The following is a 21,785-nucleotide window of genomic DNA, read 5'->3' on the forward strand; positions in this document are numbered from 1 at the left end:
ATGGTATTATGCTTAAGGTGTTAAAATGTCCCTTTAAAATGGTTAAAAACAGGCATATATCATCATTTTTATCTCCTGAACATAGATTTTTTATTTATTTAAATAAACTCTTTATTTATTTATTTTTTATTAGATTGAAAAAAACATAATATGACAAATACATTAATACAAAAAATTATAATAATTAGAAACCAATTCTATGTATATAAGTAGTATGAATATTATATTATTATGAGTATATCATGAGAATTATTATTATGCACATTTTCCTGGTAATGTTCCTATCAATAAAAGCTACAACTATATATTTTAATTTGTGGAATTAGTTCTATTTTAAATCTCCCCAGTGTTAACCTTTTCCCCTTTTTCCCCCACTACTGAAATTTCTCATCTCTATATCATCTATCCATATTCAGCGAAATTAATTATATTTTGTAAGAAATATATATAATTTGATCTATTTAAAAAAAGTCTAAACTCCATAATAATGCATTTCAAAAATAGTTTATGAAATTTCACAAGGTGGAGCTAGTTTGCTAGTTAAGAGATATTTTCACTCTAGCAGGGATCTCTGCAAATGTTGGACACTATTTTACTTAAAGCACTATAATATCACAAGAATCAAGATGTGACATCTTCAGAAAAAGAACTTGTATCTTATAAATATATATATATTTGCTCTTTCGTTGTTGTCTTTTGATTGCTTTTTTCGTAATAAATTTGAGTAAAAGCATCTGCTTAAATTATTAATTTTAATTTAATATCCATGTCTAGATTACTATTATCGTTATCACCAGTATTATTCTTATTTACACCAGAGGCGTATAATTGCAAGTGCGACCATTTTCCGTGTTTCAGCCAGAACATGTTTCTCACGCTGCTGCAACGTGCCTTCGAAGGGCTGTTATAAAAAAAGAGGCGGTGCCCCATGACGCAACAGTCCGTATTAGCCAATAGGGAGCGCGGTATGTAAACGAGCTCGTGTAAAGCAGGAAATGCTGTTGCGTCTGTGTCTATCTGTAGATGAGACAAGGAGTGAAGAAAATACCAGAAACAAGCACGGATAATGCAAGGCTAAATAAAAACACACTCCTCTACATCTGACCGATACAGGGAAACGGAGAGGTTTGGGATCGATTGGGGAACGAGGTATGATGAGTCGATGCGTTTTTTATTTATTTATTAATATTTTTGACTTGTGTCTGTGTAGGGGTGTCGTCTCTTTTCATGTCTATTCTGAGTTTTAAAGGGATGTTATGCTAGTTTTAACCAAATTTACAATTTTTTTTTGTTCATTCTCTATGTCTTAAGTAGATAATTGTATTATGTGTCGTTGTTGTCACACTAATATAAGTGTAAACGATGACTAGATGAGTCCTGGTTTTCCCTGTTGACATCTGCAACACACTTGTTTTCCCAATGCATGTATATCCACACTGTTTTTAGATCTAATAACAAGAGGATATATCAATATTTGAAGGTGTTTTGAAGTAAAGGCAGATGCTGGGCCTTATTCTGCAGGACACACACCACACACCGTCACGAATCAAAACACCATCATGAGATGTGTTTACATGCTTTACTTTAATAACACTGTTGGTATCTAACGCCTTGATCATTTATGATCATTATCAGTAGATATAATCATATGCCCATAGGTCATTTTTCTGAAACCTTTCAAGATTATGCCCAGATTTTTTTTTTTTTATGCACAAATCTGCTTTGGTTCCATTGAGATATTTGTCATTATGACATTACATTAATACAGATATTATCCCTCCGTTTTCATTATTCTAATCCAACCTTGAATCACTTGTAGTATTTCTATTATTTGTAATGGTCAGACTTATGACATGGCAATTTTATTACTCTACTACAGGAAATTAATACTGTTATACAATGATTTTAAAATTGGTGTAAAGCAATATAACTAATGCTACAACGATGCATAGAGATAAAGTTTAAATTGTATATTTGTGTATGTGTATATATATATATATATATATATATATATATATATATATATATATATATATATATATGTATATGTATGTATATATATATATATATATATATATATATATATATATCATAATCCTAAAGAGGGTTCATTATAGTTAAAATGAACCAAAACCAGATTTTATTTTTTTTACTTTAAATAAAAAAAATCTTAACTGAATTACAATACGAAGAATTGAAGGACATGAAATAAAAGCACAACAAAATCACTAAGCCTTTAACTTAAACATAAAAACATTTAAAATATTAATAAAACCTATAAAACTGTCTAATTGATGCTAAAAATTTAATTTTCTATATATTACTTTCCAGTTGATTTTAGAGTGAAAATGCCCAAATTTTTTTTTGTTTTTTTTGTTTTTTTGTTTCAAGAGCATCTCTCAAATTGTTACACACATTATGTATTGCCTCTAATCTATTGCATATACAATATCTCTGTATTTAAACAACTTGCATGCATTTATGAACATTATACAAATCCATGTTTCACGATGCTGACATTTTAAAATATTAACTACTGGCTTATTAAGCATTATGTAATCATGTTTGTTGATAAACTAAAACAAAAGTCTATGTAAATGTGGATTGACACACCAAATTTGGGTTCTCTTGGATTATCTTTGATCAGTGAATGATGTTGACTGTAATTGCTTTATACTGTTTGATTACATTAATTTCATTGATTCAGATTCATTTCACAAATCACAACCTCAAGAATGGATCTAAAAGAAATCCAGTCTTCCTCATTAAATTAGGGGACAAAATTCACATGTAGTCCATTGAACTTCATGCATGTTAAGACAGAAATGAGCATGGTCTGAGGGAATCAAGTTGACAGGTGCATTTCCTCACAATTAAAAATTGAAGTCCACTCTAGTTAACAGAGCTGGATCATGTACACTGCCATGCCTTCACATTATCTCATTAAAATCAAGAAATTTCTTTTAAATTAATTTAGCACTCTAAAAGGATTATCATAAACGTCCACTTTATTTAGAAGCATAAGTAAGATTTAACACTTAAATGTTGTAAATGCTCAAGTCCTCATCTCACACATTAATGTCATTATTGGGATCATTTGAGGAGAGTGAGTCATTGATGTCTTTCAGACCTGTAGAATATCTTTTGAAGACATATAATGAGATTAAAGCCAATAATCAGCTCAAATCTTGCTTGACACCCATGGCCAAGTTATTTTAGTATCAGTGTGATACTATTATAGTTTTCTAAATATTTAAAATAAGATTCTATTTTTATAGTTTCCATTTTCGTTTTTTATCTAGCTAAGGTTTTATCTTTTATATTTTATTTTATTCATTTTTATTAGTTTTTTATGGTCTGTATAGTTTTTAGTTTAGTTACTAGTACATTAAGTTAACCTAAATGAAAATAAGAATTTTCGTTTTGGCAACTAGCTGAAATGTGTGTGTGTGTGTGTGTGTGTGTCTGTACACACACAGTACAGACCAAAAGTTTGGAAACATTACTATTTGTAATGTTTTTGAAAGAAGTTTCTTCTGCTCATCAAGCCTGCATTTATTTGATAAAAAAAAAAAAAAAAAAAAAAAAAAAAAACAGTAATATTGTGAAATATAATTACAACTTAAAATAATTGTTTTTAAATGTATTATACTTTAAATTATCATTTATTTCTGTGATGCAAATCTGATTTTTTAGGATAATTATCACATGATCCTTTAGAAATCATTCTAACATGATGATTCATTATCAAAGTTGGAAACAGTTCTGCTGCTTCATATTTTTTCAGAACATGTGATACTTTTTTAGGATACTTTGATGAATAAAAAGTAAAAAAAAAGAAGCTATGTTTTTAAAATATAAATATTTTGTAATAACAATATACACTACTTGTCAGTAATTTGGGGTCAGTAATTTTTTTTTCTTATTTTTTTTTATAAAATCAATTATTTTATTCAGCAAGGATGTGTTAAATTGATAAAAAGTTATAGTAAAGAAAATATATTATTAGAATATATATTATTAGAATTTTTTTTATTTTTAATAAATGCAGTTCTTTTGAACCTTTTATTGATCAAATATATTAGACAGCAGAACTGTTTCCAACACTCATAATAAATCAGAATATTAGAATGATTCCTAAATGATCATGTGATCGACTGATGTTACATGTGACACTGAAGGCTGGAGGAATGATGCTGAAAATTCAGCTTTGCATCACGGGAATAAATTATTTTAAAAAAGTATATTCAAATAGAAAACTATTATTTTAAGTTGTAATAATATTTCACAATATTACAGTTTTTTTCTGTATTTTTGATCAAATAAATGCAGGCTTGATGAGCAGAAGAAACTTCTTTCAAAAACATAAAAAATAGTAATGTTTCCAAACTTTTGGTCTGTACTGTATATATATATATATATATATATATATATATATATACTTACATACACATTTTATGTTCCCTCAGTTAATGTTTCTATTATTTTGAATAATAAAAATGTTTTAATGGTTTTAGTTTGAGTTCTAGTTAACTATTATAACCCTGAGCTGTAGTCACCATTCACTTTCATTAAATGTATTACATGATTGCTTCTCTTTTCCATATAATGATTATTGTTATTACATAAAATGTTATTTTTTCACAGAGATTGGTAGGTCTGTTAGTAGAATCTGTTGACTTCAGCAATCTTTGTTTTATTATGTGCCAATGGTGACCATTTAAAAGTTTTTCTCCAAAGTTTGCGTTCCTGTAACTTAAGAGCTTTTAAAGATATCTTAATGGCTTTTGAGATGTTGGGTCTTAACAAACTTTCCTTTTGGTGTCTTCATTTTTAAAGCCCCGTATGGTTGATTTCCAGAGATATTGCAGTTTCAGTATGACTCCGGGAGTAAACTGCACACGCTTCCAGTGGTCAAAAACCAAATGTGATTAATTTTGCATAAAGATGATTCTTCTTTTCTTTTAAAAAGGAAAAAACAGACGGATATTGCTAATAGACCTACCAATCTCTGTGGGAAAATTACACAATGATACTCTCATCTTTCTAAACATTTGTCTTGAAATCCCAGGTGAAGTCCTCATTTTGACCCCCCTCTACAAAATAGTGGATTATTCAGAAAATATACATCCATGACATTTAATATTTTGGGTTTCTTTTTAATCCAGGTATTTCTTTCACCAGAAAAACTATTAAGAAAATCGTCAGTTTGAGCCGGGGACCTCTAGTTGAGTTGACACCGAATATAAACATTGGGTGGAAATATTCATTTAAAATGCAGAGAGCTGGTAGTTACGTAATTAACATGTGCTTGTTACTCAACTTGACACTGATAGTATACGTAATCAACCTTATCTCCTCTTTTTGTTTCTGATACGTGTAACCCTTTCTTTTTTCCCTTCCTCAAAGAAATTGACCAGATCACTGTGAGCTACAGTCCACACCAATAACATCCTCAGTCTTCGTCAGAGAATACGAGAACACCTACGAAGTAAGTGATTAACTCAGTTTCTGGGTTCAGATCACCTTCTTGATTTCCTTGTTTATGCTTTATCGTGCCTGTATTTATGCTTGTTAATGCTTAATGCTTTTCTCACCTTGAAAATAGCCACGGAAGCCGACATGGCGTCAAACACAACCAAACGAACAGTTCTAGGTTCTAGTCATCTGTTATTGTTTATTATCAGCGCAGATATGAACCCTCATGAATCGGAGGTGTACACGGTGGCGCCGGAGATGCCAGCCATGTTTGACGGCATGAAGTTGGCGGCAGTGGCCACGGTTCTCTACGTCATCGTCCGGTGTCTAAACTTGAAAAGTCCCACCGCTCCGCCGGACCTCACTTACCAGGATACAGCACTTAACCTCTTCCTGCTCAAGTCCTGTCCTATTCTGACCAAAGAGTGAGTGTGACTCTTTAGATGATCATTTCACTGCACTCACCGTGTCTACGGGGTAAACCACATCTCTGTTCCTGAAGCTGCGCTGATTTAAGCACATAGTTGCTGAGTCTAAAGCATGCATAATTTCCTAAGGAAACTGGAGTAATGATGCTGAAAATTCAGCTTTGTTATCATAGGAATAAACTATATTTTGAAATAGAAAACAGAAAATCTATATTTAACAGTTATTTTAAGCTTTATTAATGCCATGATTGTTTTGGGCATGTATTAAAATAAAAACAGTGTTCTTTGAATTACTTTAGACTACCATGTAAAAGCCATGCTATATGAATATTGTAATCAGTACCACTTTTGTATCAAAGAACCATGCATATTATTTATTAGATGCATTCATAATTTGAACTGGCTTTAATATTTTCTAATTTTGTCATAATTTAAATTTTGTAATTTTGTCAACACTTTATATTTCTTTTTTCAATTGTATTATTTTTAAAACCTAAACTGTAGCATTTCTTTATTTTCAACACGTTTATTTTTTAGTTTTTTAGTTTTAACATTTATATTTCACTGTTTCGGCTTTATTTCAATTAGCAAAACAATTTTAAATAGTTTTAGTCAACAAGACTGAGCTATAATACAGTACTTTATAAAAATATTTTATAAAGGTGTAACCACCTAAACTATGATACAAAGTAGGGAAAAGAGAAGACAACATTGTTCCTCACACAGAATGAGTAATGTTGCATGAGTTCGGTTGTGGTTCAGCTGCAGTTAAGACACTTCTGAAGGAAGTTTGTAAATATCAGAAATCACATTTTTGAGTAAGGTTTCATTACCACAGCACCGTGTTTACCATTGCTCTCAAACACAAAGTTTAAGCATTCAAACTCAATAAGGTCATTTTATCAGTGAAATAAACCATACAGTCTGTTTGCTGCAGTGTGCATTAAATGTAAAATGCACGCCGATCAATGCTTTCGTGAGAATGCATCAGGCATTTTTGGAAGGTGTTTAGTATACAAACTTTTCTCATGAAATGCAGTCATTTTCATGCTTCAATTGCACCACAACAGTTTATGAGAACAGTGAGGTGATGCATCAAGGATTTATTTTTAGCTGTAAGTTAACAACTTACGGTTAATTTACCATTTACTCTTGAAGCCAAGACGAAGCGTGCCTTTCCAGTAAACTACAGAAAGGTTTGTATACCTGCACTGCCATTGTATAGTGTGTAATACACTTAAAAGCCATTGTTATTCTTGGTTTCAACTCCTCGTCCATTTTGTTGTATTAGATCACAATCTGCAGTTAAAATAAGAAACATGTCATCTGCACACATTGACCTCAGTGGTTGCGATATGCATCGCATATGTCCGATGCACAGTGCTGGTGGGCGTTTTTTGTAATTCAGAGTGACTCCCGGCTGGTTATGCAATCATTATTTTCCAGTACAGCTACTTCACTAGGTGCAAAGAGATCAGTGGACCAAACTCAGCCCATTGTCCGTACTTATCCTTATCTCCTCGGTGGCACAATGAACTTTTCCCATGTTTATTATGCCGGAGGATTTTCCAGTTAAACGCCTTTTGAGAAAACAAGCGTTTCGGAGGGTTCCGACTTTGTAGATCTAGAGGTTATTTAGTCAAGCATTGATATTAGTCGCTCATGCCTGTGATGTTGCATTGTGGGTCTGGACTTTGGAACATTTTTAGGCGTGTCACGCCAACGTGGCTGCGCCGCTGCATGCTTCCTTCCTTTTAGTTGAGTTTTTTCATCTTTGATGCTTGATCATGACTGCAGCTCAGTCAAAGATGCAGTACGAGGAACAAAGAAAGCCTGTTTCTGGTTCGTTCTGTTGTTCGTTAAGCGACGCGTCAACATTGTCGACATTCCAGAGATGCACCTGGTTATTTAAAGCGAGTCTGGATCGTGTGGAAGTGTGTGTTGCTTAATTTATCTCCTCTAGGGTTTTCTAAAGTCCGCTCTCCTCAAATGACTTGTTTCTTTCTGGTAAAGCTCTCTGTGCTGATCCTTAGCTCGTCTCATTTGACCGTGTCATTGTGAGCAGATTAAACCAGCCCGGCTTTCATTGCTAGCCTCTCATAACCGGTATTTTAGGGATAATCACATATAATAGTCAGTGGTTATGTAGCGATGCTTGAGGCTACATCGTGAGAGCATGTTATGTAATACTTCAGGAGGTGTGCAATAGATCCCAGTGACCGTGAGAAGGGAACTTTGTTTACTGCTGGCTCACTTTGTGCAAACGAGCATTCCTTAAGGGGTCTGGATGCCTTTAGTTAGCAGAGCAGAGGTGGACAAGTTGATTAGGCAGTTGCCAGTGAATTAGAATGTCATGGAATGTTTACAGCTCAAAATAGTGATGTTCTGAGAAGTTAACCATTTTAGAACAAAGTTGCATTCCTGTGTTCTAGAATTTTAATCTCTCAAAACAGTGAAAAGTCTCCATGTTCCAGGAAGTTTTGTCCTCAGACAGTGATGTTCTAGAATTTTGCCTCGTACTGATACTGAGCAAAGTTGGGTCTCGAGTGATCATATTCAGAAAGGTATAAATCTCACTGCGATATTCTAGAAAGAAAAAATTCACAGATTAAAGAACAGTTCAAGAAGCATTTTCTGTTTAATATCAAATAATCAAGAATTAGTTTCTCAATAAAATGTTTCTCACAACTTAAAAACAAATTTTTATCCTTGAATGTATGTAGAATGCCAATATGCATTTTACAGAAATTATCCATAATAAAATGAGTGTGAAGTGATTCAATGTACCCAAATAAGATGCATGTTAATCTGTGTCCTTTTAAAAAAAATGTAAATGAACTTCGTTATAAACTAGGAAATATTGATGTGTTGCCATCCGTTTGTTTTTATGCTTTTGAAATAAGTCTTTTACACTCACCAAGGCTGCATTTATTTGATCAAAATAAGTCAAATCTGTAGCATTGTGAAATATTAATTAAAATTGTTAAATTAATTAAAAATTGTTTAATTGCATCATTCCTCCAGTGTTCAGTGTCACATGATCCTTCAGAAATCATTCTGATATTCTTCTTACTATCAGTGTTTGTTCCGTTTGGGCTTCAATGTCTAGTAATGTCTAATGTTCAGTTCATTCCTATGAGACCTAGCAACCCACACGCTTAGCGAAGGGTCAGTGTGTCATTGGTTAAAGTCTAATTGGTAGGCAGGGCTATTACACAACAGCACATGCACCTGTGCGATGATGCATGGAGTCAGCAGTAATGTGACTTGACCCAGAGACAAACCTGTGGGCCGCTATACTAATGGTTCATAAACATCAGAAAAATATGCACACTCTGTATGTTTCATTTAGATGAAACGTGAACCTAGAAGTATTATTATTGTAAACGAACATAAATAGTGATAAAATCCAAAATATTAAATGCCATGAATGAATATATACGGAATAAACCACTGTTTTGTAGGAGGTCAAAATGGCAATTGGAGATTTGGAGCCAAATTACGGGAGAAGTCAATAACTTTAGAAAGATGGCAGCATCATAGTTTTGTTTTATTTTTTCACAGAGATTGGTATATTTATTAGTAAAATCTGTTAACTTTAGCAACCCTCAATGCATTATATGCCAATGGTGACGATGATAAAAAAAAAAAAACTCTCCCAAATTGTTTATGTCTGTAACTCAAGAAGTATCGAAGACATCTAAAAATAATACTATATTCTGGTTCTTAACAAACTTTTCTATTGGTATCTCCATTTTTAAGCTCCTGTGTGTTTAATTTCTCAGTGTTTTGCTTCATGAGTAATTTTCCAATTAAAAATGATCAAAGCCTGATGACCCTTATGTGACCTCATGTATGTTTTTGAACAATTCTCATCTGAGCCGACTACAGGCTTCTTCAGTATTTTCAAATGGGTCTTTTTGAAGTACATTTTTAGTGCAAATCATGTAACACTGTATAAATCTGAGATTGTGTGTCATATTCTAGGTACATTCCTCCTCTACTATGGGGTAAAAGTGGTCATTTGCAGACGGCCCTCTATGGAAAGTTGGGTCGGGTCAGTGCACCACACCCGTTCGGCCTGCGCAAATATCTGCCCATGCAGGACGGAGCCACGGCAACCTTTGACCTCTTTGAACCGCTGGCAGGTCATCAGTCCGGAGGTCAGTGCCACGTAGTTGGGTTTATTTAGCCTGAGCAGGACCGTAACACTATACTCCTGATTCTAGGAGAGTCTAGCATTCAGGATCAAAGAGGAAGTGTCATTGACATATAAATAGCTTGCTCCATCATCATTCTGAAGAAGGGGTATTAATTACAGCAATGCTTATCTTTGTGATGAACTTATCTAGGTCTGGTGACCTTTTCATGGAAGCTTATTTCCAATAGGGAATAAAAATATAATAACGATAACATAAGACTTTCTATTTTGCAATTCTTTATTCTTGTAAATTTTATATCTTCAAAAAATCTGACATTTTTTATCGCAGGTGTGAGATATAAACTGTAGATGTAGATCTAGTTTAATATATAAATATTACATTTTATATTTAAGTTTATATTATTTAAGTTTTATTTAAGTTGATTATTTTAATATTACAGTAAAATGTAAGTTTAATATATAAACTCACAAATACCTTTTTTATTTTCTTATTCCATGGTGAAAAAAAAAAGAATCATGTAGAATTCTGAGGGGGGATAAAAATCTGAATTTCAGGATTCAAAATTCTGAGGAAAAATTTGGAATAGTGAGAGAAACTATTATAAATGTGTGTATATATATATATAATTATTATTTTATTTTAATTTTTTTATTATATATATATATATATATATATATATATATATATATATATATATATATATATATATACATATATACATATATATATATATATATATATATATATATATATACATATATATATATATATATATATATACATATTTAATTATTATTTATTTATTTATTTATTATTTATTTATTAAATTTGTGGCAGAATAAAGCTTCCGTACCTTTTTGGTTAAGACTGAATTTTCCATTTAAAAAAAAAAGGTTTAAAGAAAGATGTCACATTTCAAATTACAATTATTAGTGGCAATTATGACATTTTATTAATTTGGATTAACAAATGTTTTTAAGAGCTGATTTTGATATAAAAACAGCACAGAAGAAAAAATGAACAAAGCACTATACAAAAAAAGTAATTGTAAAATAAATACCTGCATCGGTTTCATTACAATGTCAATGCGTTTGAAAGTGAATTTTTGCAGCAGCTATGTTATTATTCAGTGTATTTTGCATTTGTTTGCTCTGAGCTAATATTGTGACACATTATCTGGAAAAGAAAAGCTAAACAGTATGATAATGTTGAGCAACTCAAACATCTGTCCGCATACATTTGCATATATTTGTCTAGATGTGAAATAGCTTCCATCGCAAGTGCTGTAATATTTTGTGTTGGTTTGACAGAGGACGTCACCATGGTCATCTGTCCTGGCATTGGGAACCACAGTGAGAAGCACTATATCCGCACGTTCGTGGATTATTCACAGAAACAGGGCTACCGCTGTGCTGTGCTCAATCACCTCGGGGCCTTGCCGAACATTGAGCTTACCTCCCCTCGCATGTTCACCTACGGTACGAGACGATGCAAAAGTGTTCATTCAGGAAACTTCATATTTCTAGAGGGAAATAGTGATTAATCAGACACTTTTCAGTTAATTCAATAAAGCAGTAATCCATGCATGCCTATATAAAATAAGCATATTTTTTTATGTACATTTTATTTAAATTTTGGTCATAATTTAATACCTTTGTGATCCTATACATACATTTGTGCAATCAATACTGTGATGTTTGCTGTCTGCTTTAATTTAATTTAATTTTAAGTCTTTATTTATTGTATTTTCAGTTTTTATTTTATTTTAGCCTGTTAATTACTTTTAAATGTAATCTGGTTTTATTTTATCAGATGCTATTTTATATTTTATCAGGTTTTATTTTTTATATTTTACCAGATTTAATATGAATTTGAGCTTTTATAGTGTTTGAGAATTGTGCAAATAATAAATAAAAAATAATAAAAGTTATATTTTTGGCCTTTCTAATTGCACCTTTGAGATCCTATAGCCATAGATTTACTGTCAATACATAAATCTGTGCTGTTTGCCTTAATTTTATTTATTTTTTATTAATTTATTAATTTATTCAGTTTATTCTAGCAGATTTTATTTTATCAGATTTTATAGATGTAAATCTTAATTTTATAATGCTAAACAGGTCAGTTTTTGTGACTAGTCAACTTCATATTTTGTTGTAGATAGTGGCAAAATTAAGGTTTTTTTGTTTGTTTCTCTCCGCAGGCTGTACATGGGAGTTTGCAGCAATGGTGGGCTTCATCAAAAAGACGTATCTCCAGACCAAACTTATCGTGGTGGGCTTCAGTCTTGGGGGGAATATCGTGTGCAAGTTCCTGGGAGAGAACCGTACTAACCAGGAGCGGGTTCTGTGCTGTGTGAGCGTGTGCCAGGGCTACAGTGCACTGAGGTGAGCCGCTCTGTTCTCAGACAGAATATATGACACCTGATGTAGCTCCAGAGGGTGTGGGACAGATCCATGAAGGGTTGGGCGTACTGCCCAAATAAAGAATGTCGCCAAGTTGCTTTGGGTGGACCATTTCGTCACTACTGTCAGTGGACTCCGCCTGTACTCTAGATAAGAACTGACAGTGTGTTTATTGCAGTTAGTGATTATAAAAGGCACAGATGTCCACCTGTTTCCTCCACTTGACATTTGCATGTTGCATGAAACTCGTGCAAAGTAAACACACTCTGTTTGCACATTTGTATAAGCATATCCCTGTGAGCTAAAATAGTGCTTCTCTAATGGAACAGCATAAAAAGTCTGCGGGTTTCTAGCGCATGTTTAAATCCTCCCAGAGGAAGTCAAATGTGCGAAGCACCTCTATTTCAACAAAGTCAATGAGGTGCGCTTCAATTTCAATTGGCTACAAAAGTTATATGCAATTCAAACACTTTTTTTTTTTTAATTTTTATTCAGCAAGATGATTGATCAAGAGTGACATTAAAGACATTTATAATATGTTACAGAATATTTATATTTCCAACTTTCTATTCATCAGAGAATGCAGAAAATAAATAATGGTTTGCACAAAAATAAACGGTTTTGCATCATTGATAATATTATTATTGTTAATGATAATTAATGTTTCTTGAGCAGCAAATCAGTATATCATAATGATTTCTGAAGGGTCATGTGACACTGAAGACTGGAGTAATGATGCTGAAGATTAAGCTTTAAGATATGAATTACATTGTAACATATATTCAAATACAATAATGATTTTTGACAGTATTACTGTTTTTGGTGAAATAAAAGCCACCTTGGTGAGCATAAGACACTTATTTCAAAAACATAAAAAAAACCCCCATCCTTCTGATCCCAAACATTTGAATGAAGTGTAGAGTAACAAAAGTTATAAAGCTTGATACCTAGGATGCTGATATCAGTCATTTATCAACTTTTTCAATACGTTCTCCATCAGAGCTGCACAGATGAATGGCTTACACAAACATTTGAATGCCTAACCGTTTGTAGACTTCTTCCAAAATATAAAAACAACTTACTGACCTCAAATATTGTAATGGTCTTTCTAAAAACTCAGTCTGGTTAATTTTAACTTGCACCAAATAGAGTCTAGGCCTATCTAATGAGCTCTATGTAATAAGCATTCAATATCAGTCTGTATACAGGCTATTAGACCAATGCCAAAGTACTTTCATCATATATTAGTTTATTGTACAGTAGATAAGTTTTTGAGATATGTAAATCTGATTTGACCTATCCGGCAGAGCCAAAAAAAAAGTGATTGCACACTGTGTGTAAAGATGTCAGTGTTGAAATAGCACCAGAGCAGCAGCTCCTCCCACTAAACATGGGACCAGCTCAGCCTGACATCAGTGAATAAGCATGTGATGAAGCAGCTCTGGAATGCGGTGGACATGTTTGGGCTTGGCTGACTCTGAAGCCACACCTTGTTGTTGTCTCTGCTGGGGTTTTCGGCAGCAGGTCGACACACTTGGCACCGGCACCAGCGTGCTGTCGAACAGTCCAGCTCTGCCTTCTGACAGGATTACTGTGTCTGTAATACCTCGGCTGATCTGCTCAGACTGATTATCTGACAGATTATTATATTCAAGATCCCCTTTAATGCACCTTATCAATTTAGCTGGATGGAAATGATATTAAAGGGCTCATGCATGTTATACTTTTTATATTTTTGATATTTTAACATAGACATTAATTTAGTTTTTCATGGCCATTTTCTCTCTTCCCCTAAAAACTCTCTCTCGCTCGCTCTCTCGCTCTCTCTCTCAATCTCTCTCTCTCTCGCTCTCTCTCTCGCTCTCTTGCTCTCTCTCTCTCTCTCTCTCTCTCTTTCTCTCTCTCTCTCTCTATATATATATAGATAGATAGATAGATTGTTTGATAGATAATGATGTATAGAAGTCTTCAGGGAGAGAGAGACTGAAAAATGGTCAGGAACAGCTTGATAATGAATTATGATTTTTCATCATTTCATCAATGATTTTTCATCATTTTTTATTGCATATATATATCATGCAGTTCTGAATATTATATGCAAGAACCTCTTAATAGAATTGTTTTATTTAATACAATTATTTATATATATTTTTTTTATAAATGTAAAGATATTGTTCAGTAAGTGTATATATAGCTTTTTTTAATTTATAGTCAATTTAGTCTTCATAACATTACAAACAATAAAAATATGAAAATTTTACGTAGTGTGAATAGCATTGAAAACTCGCGTGTGTGTTTCAGGGCTCAGGAGACGTTCCTGCAGTGGGACCAGTGCCGTCGTTTCTATAACTTCCTGATGGCCGACAACATGAAGAAGATCATTTTGTCTCACAGGTACAGTTGATCTCGTCCTCACTCAGTGTGAACCTGACAGACGTGTCGAGCGGCTGGCTGTGATATCCGCTCTTCTTCTGAAACCGTTCTGTTTTGAGCTCATCACTTCTTTTGCGATCAAACCATTAGGAGATCTCAGAATAACTAACAGTAGTGCTGTCTCTGATGACACAAAAACAAGATAGATTCACTCTCCTCTGGGTGGCAAGAGGATATAAATCAAAACACGGAGCTGTCAGTTTAACAGATTCAGCTGAATGTTGTGTTGTGCTTCAACAGGAGCGTGTTATTCGGCGTGGGCTCCACTAAAATGGTGGACACGGATCTGAGCCGGCTTTACACTGCCACATCTCTCATGCAGATCGATGACAACATCATGAGGTGAGTGCAGGGAGATTGCTACATGTTTGTGACTTGAGATTTGTAATAAAACACCCAGTAAACAAATAGTAGTCATATATATATATATATATATATATATATATATATATATATATATATATATATATATATAGATATATAGATATAGATATAGATATAGATATATTTTTTTATTTCTTTATTATTATTATTATTTTTTTCTTTTTTATTATTCTATCCAGTTTCAGTTCCTTTAATATTTCTTTCTTTTTATTTAGTTAAACTAATAAAATTAGAAATGTTATTTTGCCAATTGGCTGAAACTAAATATGTTATTTTGTTTTACTTCAGTTAACATGCATTTAATTTCTGTTTTTTTGTGATGCTAGTTAATGATAATAACCCTGTAACTGACATGAAGTCAGAATGAACGATGCATTATCTTAATAAATACATTTTTAACAGTAAAAAAAAAAGAAAAAAAAAGTCAAGTTTCACTTTAATTCAAGGTGTCCTTGTTACAGTGTAATTATACATTTAAGTACTGAGTAATATTTACTAACTACATGTACTTACTATATGGTTAGGATTAGGGTTACTTGCATGTATTTATGCATAATTAATTGTTATTAGAATAGTAACAAGGACACTTTAAAATAAAGTGCTTTCCAAAGGTCATGTCTTATGGAAATGTATTAAATAAATAAAAAATTGTGGGAATGGCTTTTTACATGCTATTTCAGCAGAAAGGTGTCCACATGATGTACGTTAGTATATTCCTAGTAATAGCAAGTTGTCAATTTGTTTTCTAGAAAATTCCATGGGCACAACTCTCTGAAGGAGTACTATGAGAAGGAGAGCTGTGTTCATTACATTCATAATGTGAGTAAAATAATAATGCGATTTAGTGAAATAAGGAAATACTGTGTGGCGGCATCCTGTTTATGACTCCAGTTCCTCTCTCTGTGTTGCAGATAAATGTGCCTCTGCTGCTGGTGAACTCTGGTGACGATCCGCTCGTGCACAACTCACTGCTCACCATCCCTCGCACACTCGCAGGTAAAGAGACGGGGAGTGCATTATACAAAAGAATCATTGCTGCCTGGTGGTGCTGGACAGTGACACCATCTATTATTTATGAAAAAGATCATAAAGTAATAGACTGAAATAAATAAATAAATGACTTTTTAATGAAATAATTAAAATACATGAATGCATAAACTGATATGTGATTGCATGGAGCTGCATGGCTGGAGTTTGTTCGGATTTCTAACCTTAAGTACAGTATGAGCAATAGTGAAAGTGTTGTTTGCCTCAAACACACCACCTAATAGTACTTTTTTCCATTTGAAACCAAAAAAAGGCTGTATTTTTCTTGTAGTCTTTTCTCATGGCTTCTCTTACCACTTCAGCACGCCTTCAGTATATTTCCACACTGATCTTTAATTAGACAATGACCTCATGTTCCAGAAACACTCATAATTCCTCCAGAGGCCCAACTAGACATGCATGAGATCTCTTGTTTGTTTTAACATACTATATATATATATCATAATGTGTCGATAATGTGTCGAGTCATAATGACAAACTCTAACTGTATGTCTCTAATGGTCAGGACTTGGGGGAGTATTAAAACACAGTGTGTCAGGACGTCAGCGTGTTGTGTGCGGTGGAGACCTGAGGGTTTTTTTTATGTTAGTGTGATGGGGCTCAGTATTGTTGGAAAGATTTTTAAGGAAGTGTAGCAATCTGATGCAATAGACCAAGGCTTGGCGGTGTGACAATATATATTTTGCAATAGTAAAAATGGTAGATCTTGCTGTAGCTCTCAATATATATTTGCACCGCTATCAGATAGAAGATCAGTGACAGTAAACAAGTAATTCACTTCCCTCCACTTTTTTAATGTGCTTTGACATTTGTATTAGTTTCTGTATTTTTTTTATTTTTTTAATGTAACTTTAATTTTTATATCCTTTTTTTTTTTTTTTTGGTAGCTTTAGTCCATCTTTATTTCAGATAAAAAAAAAATGTTAGTTTTACTTTTAATAACAAACACAAGTTGAATGCTTTCAAAATTGTGAGTTATTGAATCAGAATTGTAATTGCAATTTTGAGAAAAAACTCCCCCTCAGAATTGGACTTACCCGTATTTTCCGGACTATAAGTCACACTTTTTCATAGTTTGGCTGGTCCTGCAACTTGTAGTCAGGTGCGACTTATTTATCAAAATTAATTTGACATGAACCAAGAGAAAGCATTACCATCTACAGCCGCCAGATGGCGCTCTGTACTTCTCAGTGCTTCTGTAGTCTACACTGAAGACATATAGTGCCCTCTAGTGGCTGGAGATGGTAATGTTTTCTGTTGGTGCTTGGTTCTATAAATAAATGCGACTTATAGTCCAGTGCGACTTATGTATTTTTTCCTCGTCATGACATATTCTTGGACTGAACCGACTTATACTTAGGTGCGACTTATAGTCCGAAAAATACGGTAATAACTCAATTCCAAGTTCGTATCTCACAATCCAGAGAAAAGGAGCCATAATTGTGAGTTAAGTTATAGAAAAAAAGTCAGATTAGTAAGAGGAAAAAGTTGCAATTACCTGTAAATTTTTTTTGTTGTTGTTTTTTTTCAGTGGTAGAAACGCACTTCTATAATAGGTGTATTTGAGTTACGCAATTCTGAGATTGTTTGGTTTATTTTTTCACCTTCCAGAAAAGAAAGAAAACGTGATCTTCGCTCTGACGCTGCACGGGGGACACCTGGGTTTCTTCGAGGGCGCTGTGCTGTTCCCTCATCCCCTCACCTGGATGGACAAGGTCATCGTGGGCTACGCCAATACCATCTGCCAGTGGGAGAAACAGAAACCCCCGTGTCTAAGTCAAGGCGCCCATTCCATCGAAACCAAATGCCAAGACAGTAAATCCTAACCGATCCCGTCTCCGTTTCACCTCCACGGGACATTTTCACCACGCACACGAGGGGTCGGACCACCATCTTCAAGCATTCACTGTCAGTGGGAATATTTGTTTCTCTTTTTTATCACGGTTTATCACCTACATAAATCGTAACGACTTTCCAAGGGAGAAAACAATGCCACTCGTTGACCAAAATACAATCAAAGCACCCGTGTAGCGAAGGCGGCGTTTTAGACTTACTGTAGTTTGTAGTTAAGATAAAATCAGTATCTCTTGCTCTCTAACTAGGACACTGAAAGCTGAAAGTTTATCACTGCTAAAACAAGATCTGGCAGAGCTGGGTCAATCTCACAAAAATCAAAAACGGTGGGAAAATTTTTTGTATTTTTTTGGAAAATATTGCAAGATAATATTTCGGTAAACAAAAAGACGACTATTTTTGAGACAATTAAAATATTCAGCATTAATGTAAGCACATTTTTCCCCCTTTTCTTTTTTTCCTTTGGTAATTTCTAGTAAATTTTCAGTTGTTCGTTGTTTTTTTTTGTTTTTTTTTTGCTGTGTATCATGCTTTTACGATGTTGCACACTCAAAACATTTATTTGTAATACAATAATCTAAATCACCATTAATGACAGATAACACAGCGTTTATAATTCAATAACAATTTATTTTTTGAATATAACAATATAAGAGGGAATGAAATGGTTTTATTTTAAGATATCGCAACATTGACACAATGCAAAAAAAATTTAATGGTCCTTAAAATAAGATATCTACAAGAACTGGTTTTTGGTTTGAAATATAACCTAGACATGTTTTTGACCAGTTTTGTGAGATTCACCCAAGCGGCACACAGATTTTACTGTTCATAACACACGAGTTTCTGGGAAGTGAGTGTTATGCAGGCACTGTGTGCTTCTAGATATGACCGGCATGCTGTTTGAGTGCATATTATTACTTAATATTAATCTACTGTATTCAGTTCTTGGTCTGTTAACCGTTTAAACACAGGCTAGAATTCATGTCACTCTTATTTTAAACCTAACTAGACCTTTTCAAGTGTGACAGGAGAAACTTTATTACTCATGAAGCCTCGTCGGTCGAATCCAAGTCACATTCCTAGTCAATCAGTTTTTGTTTAGCACTTTTATATGACAATGATCCCTTGTGATTACCGAAACGTGTTGTCTGTCCTCACTTGCGGGCCGTCCCACAAGCACTACGACCCGATTTTAGACGGCAAATCCTGCTCCTGTGGAGAACAGCACACGCTGTTGCTGCAGTATTGACTCGTGTTTGTGGAGAACCATTGAAGGCGATAGATCTAGATGATTGTGTAACGTGTCGATTTGGGACCCAGTGGGAGACCCGAGTGCATTTCCTGGTGCACGTCTGTGAAAACTGGTTACTTAAAGGTTTTTTTTTGTGCTGTTGTATTGTTTTAGGGTTTTTTCTTTATCTTGTTCATTTCCGTTTTGCTGTTTTGTGCAATAACTTGATGAATTTATTTGTTGCTTTAACACTTGGAATCGAGAGGGTCTGAAGTGGAGCTGATCTTCTTCTTGTTACCCATTAGAGTAATCCGAGGGGAAAATATATTAGATAGAAGTTTACATTTGAAGGGAACATCCAAAGTGTTATTTCCAAAGGCCTCTGAAACCTTTAACACAGTAGTTTGGTTTAGCGCGGTTAGATTTGATTCAGGGTGTTTTAGGCAAGGCATAATAAGCCAGCAGCCACAAAATGGCCAGGTAATATTACACTGCAAAAAAAAAAAAAAAAAAAAAAAGCCTTTTGGTTTAAGAATATTATATTTTCCCTTTTTTTTTTTTTTTTTGGGTACATTTGATTTTTGCTGATAAAATTTTCTTCCCACATTAATTCTACTTCTCAATATCTGTTTTTTCAAATTTTTGTAACAGATTTCTTACAGATCAGATCTCTTTTTTTGGTAAAAATAATATTATTCATCATGGTTTTTTTTTTATTAATCCATATATATGTGTATGTGTAATATATATAATTTTTTTTTTTTTTTTTTTTTTTACACAAAAACAATTTTTTTTTTTTTGGTGAAATATTACTTTGCCATTTCTGGACATGTTTTATTGAGATTTTATAATCTTTACTGATTTATCATCATGCTAAATTTATTATTTGCGTTTCTAAAGGAAAAAACGGAAAAAGCAGCTTGATGACCAAAAAAATAAAATAAATAACCTGTGTAATGTTTAGTATACGTGACCGCTGAGTGCAGATTGTCACTGATTGGCTAAAACCCTCAGTTATATGTGGTGAAATATGTGCATTTTAACAAACGTAATTGCCTTCAATATTAGTGTTCAGCCGTCAGAAGTGAAGCATCTTCTTAAAGGAGTGTGCTGTGTGTCAAAAGAGTCTTTACCAATCAGCAGTTGAAAGGCGCCCCCTGTGGGTTATCAGATGTAAATGCACGCTCCTCTCTGTTAGGTTTTGTTTGGTCTTTTTTGTCGATTAGTCTCTGTAGTCAGTGGAGGTAAAGCGGAAAGGTGTTGTAAACATGAGTCTAAAAGAGTTGGGTGTCAGTGTTCGGCTGTTTCCGGTGATTGGATCTTTTTGGCCTTTTGCACCAGCACAAATTCAATCTCTGATGTCGATCCAGTTTGCCTTTCTGAATGTCTCCCACTTACTTTTTGCACAGAAAACACGGGCTTATGTTGTATATCCTCTACAGACGTTAACAATTTTTTTGTTTGTTGTTATGTTTTACATTACTTTCAATGTTATTTTTATTCTCTAATGTACAAAAGTATGATTTGTAAACGAGTGTATGTGAATGTTTGCATCATATCACCACGTCTGCTTGTGAAAACACCAACAAACTCACATTGGAAGGTAAAAATACGATATATTGATGGTTTATGGAAACCTGGGGACTTTAATTTGTTTGACGATCAGCAATAATGCTTTGGTTTTTTTTTTTCTTCTCTTTTTCTCCAAGCCAAACTGAGATGAATCGCTCAAAAAGATAATATTGTGTCAAATGGAGTTTAGAGAAAATGTTTTCTTGCTGCAGTCAAGTAGGAATTATAAAAGGAAAGTGAAAGGCAATGTATATTAATAAAAAGAAAAGTCTATTTGCAGAATCTAGAGAGAAGATTCACAAAGCATTGAGATTGTCACTATAAGATCTGTTCCTACTCTTCTGCCCCATATTCTCATCACGGTTTATTGTGTTTGATGGCTGGTTTTTGAATGTCATTTTTCATGACCTCAGAACCCCATGCAGCATAATATCTCAATCACTGGTGTGTTTTTGATTTGGAAAACCAATGGTGTGTGATCGAATAATTTATTATTACCAGAATGGTTAATGTGTTCCAGAAATAAATTATTTTCTTGTTTAAAAAAAAAAAAATGTGTTTTTTTTTTTTTTCCTCCAGTAGATATGAGTCTTTATTAGGGATTTTTATTGTTTTTGTCAGTTGTTTGAATTTTTATTTTTTTAACTTTTTAACAAACAACGTACACTTATGTATTTTTAAATAAAATATAAAGTCTGTTATTTACCGGATAAGTTTATATATATATATATAAATATATATATAATACCACAAAGTTTTTTTTTTTTATAAAAATTTTTTATATATA

The 21,785-nt window shown here is 33.4% G+C and overlaps 1 protein-coding gene across 2 annotated transcripts; it reads left to right on the plus strand.

Annotated features, from left to right (window-relative positions):
* Nucleotides 1-981: 981 nt before the first annotated feature.
* LOC113051975 (monoacylglycerol lipase ABHD2-A-like) lies at nt 982-19,944 on the plus strand. Of its 2 annotated transcripts, none has more exons than XM_026216180.1 (11): nt 982-1,149; nt 5,410-5,491; nt 5,693-5,903; nt 9,894-10,069; nt 11,380-11,547; nt 12,273-12,456; nt 14,776-14,868; nt 15,148-15,249; nt 16,041-16,110; nt 16,203-16,287; nt 17,950-19,944. In XM_026216180.1, exons 3-11 carry the CDS (start codon nt 5,695-5,697, stop codon nt 18,162-18,164), a joined length of 1,302 nt encoding a protein of 433 aa, XP_026071965.1. In that variant the 5' UTR covers nt 982-1,149; nt 5,410-5,491; nt 5,693-5,694; the 3' UTR covers nt 18,165-19,944. The 2 variants fall into 2 exon arrangements, with proteins under 2 accessions (XP_026071965.1, XP_026071964.1); XM_026216179.1 differs by having other exon boundaries at nt 983-1,149; nt 5,688-5,903.
* Nucleotides 19,945-21,785: the final 1,841 nt, after the last annotated feature.

Source organism: Carassius auratus, chromosome 32 (assembly GCF_003368295.1).
Source record: "Carassius auratus strain Wakin chromosome 32, ASM336829v1, whole genome shotgun sequence".
NCBI lineage: Eukaryota > Metazoa > Chordata > Actinopteri > Cypriniformes > Cyprinidae > Carassius > Carassius auratus.